Source organism: Macrotis lagotis, chromosome 1 (assembly GCF_037893015.1).
Source record: "Macrotis lagotis isolate mMagLag1 chromosome 1, bilby.v1.9.chrom.fasta, whole genome shotgun sequence".
Taxonomy (NCBI): Eukaryota; Metazoa; Chordata; class Mammalia; order Peramelemorphia; family Peramelidae; genus Macrotis; species Macrotis lagotis.
Window position 1 is genome coordinate 927,728,773 of NC_133658.1, and position 12,665 is coordinate 927,741,437.

The window sequence follows — 12,665 nt, forward strand, 5'->3', positions numbered from 1 at the left end:
TTTCTTCAGTCCTCAAACACCCTCCAATTTGGGGGGAAATGGGGGGATTTTCTCCCTAACTTCTAAGGGGGCAGGGTCGCGGAGGGGGGCTGGAGCTTGGAGGCGGCGGAGAAGCGGGGAGACTGGGACCTTCCTTTGCTGTGGTTCAGACTGGGGCCCCGGATCGGGGTGTTCCTGGAGCAGTGAGGGAGGGAGGGAGGCTCCGGGGCTGCCCCGGGTCCGAGGCTGCTCCAGGGCCAACACAGGGTCCCAGTGTCAGTGTCAGTTCTGGTCCCTGAGCCTCGGCAGGGCCTATCTGTCCGGTTACCGGTGACGTTTGGGACTTCCATTTTCTATTGGTCAGCAGAGCCAATCAGAAGCGAGGGGTGATGAGCCTGTGTGAAGGGACTTCGCTGTTCCAGGACTTCTCTACCAGGTGGCCCATGGAGCAGCCCCTGCTCGGCCTCTCTCTGGTGGGGGCCCTGGTCCTGGCGCTGCCGGAGACCCGGGCAGGTGAGGAGGGGGCAGGATTCAAGGGGCGCCTGGAGCTGGACGGGGGAGATCGGGGGGGGGGGGGGCTGCCCCGAAAGCTCTTCCAGCCCCGGCCCAGGGCGGGTTTCCAGGGACCGGCCCCGCGGTCTCCGGGGATGCAGAAGGAGAACCCCGGAAGGAGCCTGCCCGCCCCCAGCAGGGTTTTGGCCGGGGGGAGTCTTGGGGTCGGAGCCTTAGTCTGGGGAGTGGATATGTGGGTGGGTGGGGGTTCAGGGGGAACTGAGGCAGAGGAGCCGGCAGGGAGGATGGGGGAGACAGTTGTGGGGAGCAGAGCTGCCTGGGAGCCCTGGCCCTCCAAGGTGGGGGGGGGCTTCTAGAACAGGGCGAGGGGCGGGGGGAAGCTCAGGCTGGGGCAGGTGTGGACACTGGATGCGGCTGAGGGTGAGGAGGGTGAGACCAGGAGTAGAAGGCTTTTTTCGGATCTCAAAGCGCTTTAGGAAAGAGAATTACCCCGACTCGCATCTGCCCACTGGGGGTCGGGAGGAGGGGCCTTCGGAGTCCGGGGTCCCACTGGGGTCCCCTCCGGACTTGGCCGCGGACGCCGGGCCTCGGAGGTCGGGGCTACGCGGTCTCTGCGCTGACCCCGGCCCCGGCTCCGCACGTCCAGGCTCTCACTCCCTGAGGTATTTCCACGCCGCCTGGACCCGGCCCGAGCTCGGGGAGCCCCGGTTCGTGGCCGTGGGCTACGTGGACGATGTGGAGTTCGTGCGCTTCGACAGCGATGCCCCGAGGCCGAGGCTGGAGCCGCGGGCGGCGTGGATGGAGCCGGTGGTCCTGGTGGACCCCGAGTACTGGGAGCGGAACACGCGGGTCATGAGGCGGAACGCGCGGACGTTCCGAGTGAACCTGGAGACCCTGCGGGGCTACTACAACCAGAGCCAGGGCGGTGCGTGACGTGGGACCGGACCCGAGGGGGCAGGGAGAGACCGGGCCCCCTCCGGCTCCCTCCCGGTTACTGGGCACGGACTGAAGCAGCTACTGTGGGGCCATGGGGGGGGGGCCGGGTCCCAGGTTCAGCAGGGGGGGCGGGGGGGCGTCTGGCCCCGCTGACTAGTCCGTGGGGGCCCCCAGGCGTCCACACGCTCCAGACCTTGCTGGGCTGCGAGGTCTCCCCCGACGGCCGCCTCCAGCGCCGCTTCTCCCAGTTCGGCTACGATGGGGCGGACTTCATGGACCTGGACACGGTGACCTGGACGTGGACCGCGGTGGCGCCCCAGGCGGAGATCTCCAAGCGCCAGTGGGAGGTGGGGAATGAAGCAGAGAGAGTCAAAGCCTACCTGGAGGAGGAGTGTGTGAAGTGGGTGCACAAGTACCTGGAGATGGGCAAGGAGGTGCTGACCAGGACAGGTACCGCCCTCGCTGCCCAGTGTGCTGGCACTCAGGGTCCCCACGGACCCTTCTCTCCCTCCTCTGCAGCCCCAGTTCCCGACTGCCAGGGAACCCTGGTACCACAGGTGCTGGACGATTGGGCCCTTTCGCCTCACCCCATTTGTCCTGCTTCCCCCTGACATTACCTCTCGGCCTTTGCCTCCAGTCCCACCATCTGCCCGAGTGACCCGCCACACTGCCCCCGATGGGGAGGTGACTCTCAGGTGCCGGGCCCAGAACTTTTACCCCTCGGAGATCTCCCTGACTTGGCTGAGGGATGGGGAGGAACAACTACAGGACACAGAGTTCATTGAGACCAGGCCTGGGGGAGATGGAACCTTCCAGAAGTGGGCAGTTGTGGGGGTGACCCCAGGCCAGGAAGGGAGCTACAGCTGCCGAGTTCAACATGAGGGACTGGCTGAGCCCCTCACCCTGAAATGGGGTAAGAACAGTGGGGGAGGGGCTGGGGAGAAGAGCATCCAAAGAGCAGAGGGGTGTTTGAAGTTCCTGGAGTGGGGGGAGTCGGGAGCTGGGAAAGCACTTAGTGACTCAGGGCAGAGAATGGCCAGGGCCTTTCACTTCCATTTTCCATTTTAGAATCACCATCTTTGTCCATCTGGACCATCCTGGGGTTCATGACTGGCGTCCTCCTTCTCCTCAATGCAGTCCTTGCTGGAGTTCTGATTTGGAGGAAGAAGAATCCAGGTGGGCAGGCCTGGGCGGGGGGGTCACTAGGGAGCAGGCCCCACGGAGAGTCTCGCTCCCCTGACCTGCCCCAAGTCCTCTCTTTCCCTATTTTAGACAGGCCCTTAGTCTCTAGATGAACTGGATCTGTGAATACATAGTCTGGGAGACACCCTGCAGGTCTAACAGGGTGGCTGGGGTGGGGGAGGGGAAGTGCTTCAGCCTCAGATCAGGCAGGAATAATGGGCTTTCTGTGTCCTCCAGTGGGGAATTATAGAGCAGACTAGGAAACCCATGGATATTGAGAAGAGCCCATTTCTGGGGCCTCATTTCTTTCTTCCTCTTGGATCTAAATGTTGCACTGGAGCGGGGTTGGGGAAAATAGCCCCAGCTGGCATTAGTTTTATCCCCAGCACAAACCAGGGACCTTTTGAAACCTGAGTTTGAGCTCCTCGCCTGGATTCCTCCCTTTTCAGGTGGAAAAGGAAGGATCTATAGTTAGTTTGCAGGTGAGGGGTTGACATGGAGGGGACAGTCCATGGTATCCTGGGACATGGGGAAGGAGAAAGAGGAAGAGAGCCCCCCCCCCCCCCACTGCCCAGGAGCCTTTCTTAAGGTTCTCTTCCCTTCCCATCTCCTGGTTCTGGAATGTCTGTCCCTGACTGTATCATTCCCCTCTTTTATCTCCAGGCAGTGACTGTGAATAATATGTCTCTCACAACATAAGGTGAGACTCTGGAGTCCCCAAATGAGGGGCTGGTGCATAGCAGAGGGGAGGGTATGTGATTGTCTGGGATGAGGACTGGGTTTGTGAGGCAGGTCCTTCAACATGGTGAGAAGTTGGAGGTGACTTTGAGGATCTCCCCCAATCTGTTTTTCTTTCTTCAGTTTGAGAGAATTTCCTGTTCCAGACTTGAGAAAGAAAACAAGGCTCCAATTCCTGCTGGGTTTTGTTGTCCTTTGGCTTCTCTCCCCAGCCCTGGCCCCTGTGTTCATCACTGTAATCTATTGGCCACACTTCAGGGAAGCCTCCTTAGTGCTCTCACCAGATAACTAAGTGCTCCTCCCTTCTCTCCACCACCTCTTCTTTCTGTCCATCTCCTTGCCCAGACACACCCAGCAGTAAAGAAGGGCCTGAAGAGTTGAGAAATAGCTCCTCCTCCACACGGATGTTGCCCTGACCTCAGGAAACTTCTAGTTGCAAAATTCTGCAGAATGGATTTTTTGTCTTCGATCACCAACTTTTCTCCACAATCCACCCTTGGGCTTTACATTTGGGTAGGAGATGTCTGGGGATGAGCAATGTGGAGATGTTCTGGTCATATGAAGGGAAAAGAAATTAATATCTGAAGGTGTCAAAGAATTGTTTTATTTGCAAACCATTCCCTAATTGACAAATGGTCAAAGATATGCAATGGCAATTTACAGATGAGGAGATCAGTTATCTATAGTCATATGAAAAATTGCTCTAAATCATTACTTATTAGAGAAATGCAAATGAAAGCTTCTCTGAGGTACCACCTGACATCTCTCAGATTAGCCAATATGACAAGAAAGGATAACGATCAAGTTGGAAGGGATGTGGGAAATCTGGGACACTAATACATTGTTGGTGGAGCTGTGAACTGATCCAACCTTTCTGGAGAGCAATTTGGAATTACTTCCAAAGGGCAACAAAAATGTACATGCCCTTTGATCCAGCAATACCACTACTGGGTCTATAATCTGAAGAGATGATGAAAAAGGGTAAAAACATCACTTGGACAAAAATATTCATAGCAGCCCTGTTTGTGGTGGCAAAGAACTGGAAACTGAGGGAATGGCCATCCACTGGGGAGTGGCTGAACAAACTTTGGTAAATGTACATGATGGAACATTATTGTTCTATAAGAAATCATGAGGGATGGGAATTCAGAGAAGCCTGGAAAGACTTGGATGAATTGATGCTGAGTGAGATGAGCAGAACCAGGACACAGTACATCCTAACAGCAATATGGGGGTGATGATCAATGGACTTGCTCACTCCATCAGTCCAATAATCAGGGACAATTATAGTGGATATGTGATGGAAAATGTCATCTGTATTCACAGAAGGAACTGGGGAGTTTTAACAAAGACCAAAGTCTATTACCTTCAATTAAAAAAAAAGTTTCCTTATGTGTAGCCTAATTTTGCTTTCTCTTCTTCCTTAGGGATCTGTTTTTTCTCTTGACCCATTCTCTTGACAAATTTTGATCTGTGCGGATCATGGAAGCAAATATAAAGATTATGTCAGATTGCCTTCTGTTGAGGGGAAGTGGGAGGGAAGAGAGGGAGGGGAAAAACTGTGAAATTCAAACCTTTGCAAAAAAATGATTGATAGAAACCATCAGTATATAACAGGAAAGCAATATATATGTATATATATATGTATATATATATCAGTAAAGAAAAAAAGAACTTTTATTTGCTCTTCTGAGTCTTGGATTGTAGGTGGGGTGGGGGCACAGAGGAAAGGGAGCCTGTATTGTCCATGGGGAGGGTGCAGATGTGTGTCTTGGACTGTAATGGCTCAGGTGGACTCTGCGACACATTATATTCTGACTTATTTCAAGGCTTCAGACAGAGCCCTGATGACTTCCTCCTCCTGGTGGAACTGGCAGAACACTCAGCAGGCTGGGGTGACTAGTCTCCAGGCCCACCCTCAGGATCAGCTTTCCTAGAGTTTTAATTTTTCCCCATTTTATTGTCATTTCCTCCAACTTTGTGTGTGTCCCTGCTTCTCCTTCTTTGCAGGAACCTCCCAAAGAGAACTCTGCTCAGGGCTTCCCCAGGACCCTGGACCTCCATCTCTGTGGGTGATGGCTACTGTCTAAGCAAAGACTTTCTCCCCTTTAGAGTGTCCCAGGGTGGGTGATTTTCTTCCCGTCTGAAGAAGGAAAGAGTTTCAATTTGGATTTAATAAAGGAGGGAATATCTAGCTTCTAAATAAAAAGAAGGCCCTGCCCTTCTCTGCCTCACTGGAGTCCCTGCCCTCTGCATGTTTAGTCAGCTTATTGCTCTCCTCCTGTAACTTCCCTGCTCCCCAAGTCTCCTTTCCCCCTTGGAGAATGGTCCATAATGTTTGGAGTGTGCCTTTCTCTATTTGGTTCTGCCTAGTACTTCTGTCCTAAAAAACAAGAATATTTTCTTTATATTTCTCTGTCATCTTATAATCACTCTCTCAGTTGAGCATTGGACAGTATTTTTTTCTCATCCAGGGCCTTCCAAGTTTTGTTCATTTGTTCTAAAATCCCTGAGTGTGGAAGGTTCCCTTATGCAATTATTAATGGATCTAAGGAAGGCAGGCACAAAGGGGTGGAAGCAGACAGAGAGTTAGGCTCTACCCTCTTCTTCATTTGGATAAGTAAGAGAAGACATTTGCTAAAAATAGTCAAATCCAATTCCAATTATGGAATCCTGCTGGGTTATTGGTGGCTCATACCACACCATGGAATAATGAAGAGAGAACTGAGCAGAAGCAAGAGAACATTTTACACCCTACCAGCAGTTTTGCTTTAAGACAACATTAAGGCAATATTATTGAAATGACTAAGTCATTTTGATTGTTATAAATACCCACATTAACTACAAATGACCTATGAAAGAAGATGCTGTATGCATCCAAAGAAAAAACTGAGTAGAAGTAAGAATAGAATGATTTTAGACACACACAAAGAGAAACATACACACATACAAAAAATTACATATTTGTTTCTTATGGAATCCATCTCAAGGGTTGGGGTGGGGAAGAAAAAGGAAATAAAATTACATGATAACTTTATTATATATTTAACAGGAATCACAGGTTTTTACCTAATAGATTTGCAACTTTATGTGCTATCATCTCTTTTATTCTACTATAGTATGGAAATGCTTATTTTATTTCATAGGTTCAAAATAAAATAAATAAAATTTTAAAGAGATACAACTGGTTCAAGTCAGCTACAGGTTGGGCATCAGTGACTAAGCCAGCAGAGGCCACAGTTTTGCTGATATTTGACTTTCAGCATGCCAGGATCCCAGTTCACTAGAATCAGTCTGGGGGAAGAAAAGGGGAGAAGTAGTGGGAGACAGAGACAAGAGGAAAGAAACAGACTCACAGATCAGTCTTTGGCCTTTTCATCCTTTTGAGTGATTCTCTATATGATTCTTTATACTGTCTTGGAGTCCTAATTCTTCCCAAAGGTATTCAGGATCTGATCGCCTCCTCTTTTTAGGGGAGTGCTTAACCGCAGCTCTGTGATAGTTCACGTTCAATGTTGGGATGAATTGAGGTTCTCACAACTCATTGAAAACTTAAAGAAAGAGGGTTGAGTTTTTTAGGTAATTAAGTGTCTGAGGTTGGATTAGAACTCAGGTCCTCCTGACTCCAGACTGGTGGTCTATCCACCCAGGAAGCTACTTTAAGAGAGATAAGGATCAGCCAAATCCTAAGGACAGCTTATCTAACTTTTAGGAAATACTAATTCTTGTTTTGAGAAAATGAGAAGCTACGGTCCTAATACATACTCCCCAAAGAGCCACAGATCTAAAGGACTTTCCTCCATCTCTCAAATTTCAGGATTTTTTTTGGACAATTGTCTTTGTCCAGGAAATACAAGAAGTGATGAAAAACACTTCTTTTTTTTTTTTATCAAAGAGAAACCAAAGGGGATAAACAATAAATAGTATAAAAACACCAAAAATTTTAGACTTTTTCTTTCCCCTTTGGATAAATGGAGCCTCAGATCTCGGTGACCTAGACCTGGTAACAAGTACTGTGGAACAATATTAAAATGTAATTAGAGGGGAGTCTAGGTGGCACAGTGGATGGAGCACCAGCCCTGGAGTCAGGAGTACCTGAGTTCAAATCTGGTCTCAGACACTTAATAATTACCTAGCTGTGTGGCCTTGGGAAAGCCACTTAACCCCATTTGTGTTGCAAAAACCTAAAAAAAATGTAATTAGAAAATATTTAGCAAAACAAAAATGCAATAAAACATGAACAATGTTTATATGCACTTTTCTAAGCCAGTAAGCAGCCCAGGGAGGCTGAGCCTGGGAGGCAGCAAGTGTTGGTTAATTGAGTGATTATTTACAGTATAACTAGTCAGGAAGTTGACTGAAACTTTTCTTGGCTCCCCCAGAATAGATCAAATGACTCCCCTGGTGCACTGCTCTTGATGCCGAAGAGAGACTGTCATTATGAGTCAGCTGTCAGACCCTGGGCTTAGAGGCAAAAGGAAGGAAATGAGAAGTCAGGAAAGACCATTTTGACCAGGAAAAAGCTACTCCTAGGAGACAAAGGGAGACAAAGCTATCGTGTCCACTCCTCTATATTTTCTCCCTCTCTCTGACTTGTCACTATCATTGCTGCAGCTGACTTGTGATGAAGGCTTTGCTGCTGAGCTCAAGGGAACCAACTCCTGAGGACTCATTGTCCCCATTCAAACAGCAGCCTGCCTTCCTACTGGTGCCTCTCGAGTCCTCTCTACTTCAGTCAAACTGTCCTCTTCACCAGCCCTCTAACAAGGAGAGGTCAAATCTCCTTCTGCTGCTAGAGTTTGGATATGGGCAGATCCCATGACTTCTCTGGTCCTCATCTTCAACTGCAAATAAGGGGATCCCCTCCCTCACACTAAGTGAGGGCAAGGGAATAGATCCCTTCCCTGAAGAAAATAATTGTCCCCAGAGGCAGCAAAGTGGCTCATTTCCCTTTTAGACAACTTTTCAAGCCTCTGTTGCTTCCCTGCACATTTATTAATAAATGAATATTTTCAACTTAACAGAAAAAAATCATTCTTCATGCTATGAGTCCATGTCCTGTACTTTCCTACCTTTATCTCTTTGTGTATTACATTTCCTATGCGCAAAATGACTCTTTCTCACTAAATCAGTAGAAATCATATTCATCCAATTAGACCCAGCTCCACAAATGCCACCTCTTCCAAGATGGCTGGCCATGCCACCTCACTGGGAAATGATTGTCCCATCCACAGACCTGTGGAACTTCCTATTTTCTATATTACAGGGGCCTGGATACTGGAATATTGGATCTAACAAGACTGGAAGTTCCCCAAGGGCAGGGCCTGTTGTGTCATATGTGTTCCAGGCTAAGAGCTATGAAGGGTTAACACAGAAATAGTTATGTGCTTTAACCAGCAAGATGTACTTCAGAGCTTAGATAAGGGAGTAGCTGCATGTCTGAGCTAACAAGATGTATTCCCAGGCTCAGATAGATAGGGCATTCTGAGATAATTACCTTCTGCACTTTGTTTATCAAATCACTGTTTGGTTCTCAAAACAATCACCTAAGACATACACAAGGCATGCATGTGAAAAAAAATGCTTGCTAAAACGCTGATGTAATTGGTTATGTAAATGTAGAGTATAAAAGTATGTATCCTGTGATCAATAAACGAACCAGCTTATGCATCATATTGATGTCGGCCTGAGTTCCCTCCTCCAGACTCGACAAGGGCCCATGCTGTACTGACTTGATTCCTTCTCCACTGCACAGGCTCTCCATAGAGAGGATGCTCTTTTGTATTACACTGATGAAAAAAGCTACTCAAATCAAAAGGAGCTCCATGCTCTGAATCCTTGTGGAGCCCCACTGCCATCTGCTCCCCCCTCTGCTCCTTCTTCCTGCTCATCTATCCCAGGCCTACGATCCAAGGATAAATTGCCCCAGTCCCCAAGCACCTCCAGACTGGGGGAACTCCCCCATTTACCCCCAGAGCTGTCTGTCCCCTCCCAAATGGCCAGGGAAGAAGGCAGTGGGATGACTGATGAATTTCAGACAGATCCTCTTCCCGACCCCCTCCCCCTTCCATGGTAAGATCTCACTTACCCAAGACACAGTTCCTGCACATCCAGGTCTCTTCTGTGCAAGCTTGAGTCCTTCCCAGACATAGATTCCCTTCACTCTTACCCTGACCTCCTCTCCCTGGGGAGGAGAGCAAAAGTGAAATGGGTTGGGAGCCTCCTCTTAAAAAGTAATGCTCCTTTGGAACCCACCCACCCATTCTGAGTTCAGGGCACATGCTGAGAGGAGTGGCTTCTCTTACTGCCTCCAGGCTCTCAGGCTCGACCAGACCCCCTCTTCTGAATCTCTTCTTCCATTCCTCCATTTTTGGCTCCTGTCAGAAATACCCATTTCTACTGCAGTGCCCATCTCCTGGCTCTGGGAGATTGCCCAATGCACTCCAAAGAGATTCTGTTTCAGGAGTTCTGGTTGGACCTGAGTTTTACTTTAAGGCTTCAGGACTTGGTTCTTTTGACCCAAGAACCCAAGAACCCTCACCTTTCTGTTTCTCTTTCCCACAAACACTTCCAATTCTCACTAGCAGAGTAGGTGGCCTTAGTTCTCTCCTAGTCCTGGTCATCCCTGGCATCCTCCACATCTCTCCAGTGAAGGAAAGATTCCAGGCTCTGGCTTGGAATTCAGGCAAGTCGACCTCCAGGACCTTTATCAAAAGAGGAAAAAACAGGCAAGTAAGGAAAGTACCTGGCCACCCTCTCCCACCCCTGCTTAAGTTTCCTGAGCTTCTTAGAATTGCTGCCCTGTCCCAGAGTCAGTGCTGAGTAGATATGAGCACCTCTGTTACCAATGTTCTTGGTTTTTTGCCTGCCTACTTGATCCAACAAGTGAATGAATTGATGGGGGGATGGACAAACATCTGTTCACCTCTGCTGCACAAGGCTTCCACTCTTTCTTCCCCAAAGTAAGGAGACTGAACTCAGTGACTTCTGTGGACCATTTGAAGTCTGATCTGCTATGATCTCAGTGAGTGGGGTGACTTTGGGTGTATTGATGTTTACGTTTGTCTTTCATTCTTGAAGAAGACCATGACATCAAGGGAGGTGATGCCATGACAAGTACATGAATAGGATCTGAGGGAGGGTATCTGTGCTAAGTCACCAACCTCACTTTTTCCTCCAGAGTAATCTGAATCCAATGGCCAGTTATGAATCAGGATGGTTGGAGATGGTCCTGGACAGGATACAATTAAGATTAAGTGATTTGCCCAAGCTCATACAGCTAGAAAGTGACTAGTGTCTGAGACTGGATTCAAACAGCCATCCTTCTGATTTCAAGACTAGTGCTCTATTCACTGTGCCACTTAACTGCCCTATGTCCTCCACTTTCAAAGACAACCATGACACCAGACCCTGGAAGTGAGGCAATCAGAGTTAAGTGACTTGCCAAAGATCACATAATGAATCAGGTCCTCCTGACTTCAGAACCAGTTTTCTACCCAATGTGCCATCTAGCATGGCAAAAAGGGAACACCCCAAGTCTCAAACTTGTCTTTTCCTTTCTGCAACAGAGGTGCCTGGGCATCTCATTTTTCTAGGAGTTATCACCTTAGTTATTGCTGGTAAGATTATTGCCAGTCAGGGCGGCTAGGTGGCACAGTGGATAGAGCACCCGCCCTGGAGTCAAATCTGGCCTCAGACACTTAATAATTACTAGCTATGTGGCCTTCAGCAAGCCATTTAACCTCATTTGCCTTGCAAAAACCAAAAAAAAAAAGATTATTGCCAGTCCTTCTTAATAGACTAATCCTTCACTTGGAAGATGGTCACTTCCCTGAGAACCAGAGTGACTACAGAAAGGATCAAGGAAGAGCCAGTATGGGGTTTGTTGCCAGACAACTCCAGGAAAAATGCCAGGAAGAGAACAAATGTCTGTATCCATTGTTTGTAGATCTGACCAAGGCCTTTGATACCATCATTCATGAGGGTTTATGGAAAATTATGAGAAAATGTGCTTGTCTGGAGAAGTTCATTAGTATAGTTCATCAATATCATGAAAGAATACTTGCCTGGGTTCAAGATAGTGGAAGATGCTCTTCAGATTTTTCCAGTCATCAATGGGGTGAAACAAGGCTGTGTCCCTTCTCCCATACTTTTTAGATGATGTTTTCAGCCATGGTATGAAATGCCTTCACTGAGGATGAACATGACCTCAAGGTCACTTACTGCACTGATGGCAGATTCTTCAACTTGAAAAGGTTACAAGCCAAGACTAAAGTGGAGGAAGTGTTGGTGCATGATCTTCTACCTGCGGATGACTGTCTTCCAATGCAGCCTCTGAAGCCGAGATGCATCAAAGTGTGGATTCATTCTCTACTGCCTGTTCTCATTTTTGTCTAAAAAGTTAACACCAGAAAAACATAGGTGCTCCATCAGTCAGCACCACACCATTCATATGTGGAACCACTGATTACAGCAAATAGAGAAGTTGTGAATAATGTGGACAAGTTCACTTCCCTTGGCAGCATCCTTTCTAAGGAGGTACATGTTGAAAATGATGTTGAGGGGGCAGCTAGGTGGCGCAGTGGATAGAGCACTGACCTTGGAGTCAGGAGTATCTGAGTTCAAATCTGGCCTCAGACACTTAATAATTGCCTAGCTATGTGGCCTTGGGCAATCCACTTAACCCCATTGCTTTGAAAAAATCTAAAAAAAAATGATGTTGACACATGCATCATCAGAGCTGGCTCAGTATTTGAGAGGCTCTAAAAGAAAGTATGAGAGAAAAGAGGTACTGGACTGACTATCAAACTGATGGTCTACAGAGCCATTGCTATATGCCTGTGAAACCTGGACAGTCTACCAGCACCCTGTCAGAAAACTAAATCTCTTCAATTTAAATTGCCTTAGGAAGATTCTGAAGATCACCTGGCAGAAGATACCAGACATTGAAGTCCTTTCCTGAACTAAACTGGCAAGGATTCCAACACTACTACAGAGAGTACAACTATGATAGGCTGGGCACATTGTTAGAATGCCAGACATCTGGTTGCCAAAAAAACTAGTTTATGGAGAACTCACAGGGCAAGTGCTCACAAGGAGGTCAGAAGAAGCAGTACTGAAACACCCTGAAAGTCTCATTGAGGAACTTTAGAACTGATTGTGCAGCATTGGAGACACTGGCACAGGACCACCCAGCATTGTCTGCCCTCATTAGTGAGGGTGGTACACTCTGTGAAGGAGGCAGAATGGAAGCAGCTCAAAGGAAACCTGAGATAAGGTAAGTTTAGAGTATCCACCCCAAGTGTTCACAAGGACTA

General features: G+C 48.2%; 1 protein-coding gene and 1 long non-coding RNA gene across 6 annotated transcripts; one reads left to right on the plus strand and one right to left on the minus strand.

Moving 5' to 3' along the window:
• The first annotated feature begins 373 nt into the window (after window positions 1-373).
• On the plus strand, window positions 374-5,024 carry LOC141511338 (BOLA class I histocompatibility antigen, alpha chain BL3-7-like). 5 transcript variants are annotated; one of them, XM_074220577.1, is made up of 7 exons: window positions 387-492; window positions 1,139-1,417; window positions 1,603-1,878; window positions 2,066-2,341; window positions 2,497-2,604; window positions 3,274-3,310; window positions 4,776-5,024. In XM_074220577.1, the coding sequence occupies exons 1-6, from the start codon at window positions 423-425 to the stop codon at window positions 3,288-3,290; spliced, it is 1,026 nt and encodes a 341-aa protein (XP_074076678.1). In that variant the 5' UTR covers window positions 387-422; the 3' UTR covers window positions 3,291-3,310; window positions 4,776-5,024. The 5 variants fall into 5 exon arrangements, with proteins under 5 accessions (XP_074076687.1, XP_074076664.1, XP_074076678.1 ...); XM_074220581.1 differs by lacking the exon at window positions 4,776-5,024 and adding an exon at window positions 3,472-3,783; XM_074220570.1 differs by lacking the exon at window positions 4,776-5,024 and adding an exon at window positions 3,694-3,781 and having other exon boundaries at window positions 388-492.
• Window positions 5,025-7,315: 2,291 nt separating this feature from the next.
• On the minus strand, window positions 7,316-10,582 carry LOC141511687 (uncharacterized). The gene is made up of 4 exons (XR_012475368.1): window positions 10,512-10,582; window positions 9,890-10,052; window positions 9,437-9,532; window positions 7,316-7,812 (listed from the first exon to the last, which is right to left on the minus strand). It is a non-coding gene; the product is annotated as an uncharacterized LOC141511687 (long non-coding RNA).
• Window positions 10,583-12,665: the final 2,083 nt, after the last annotated feature.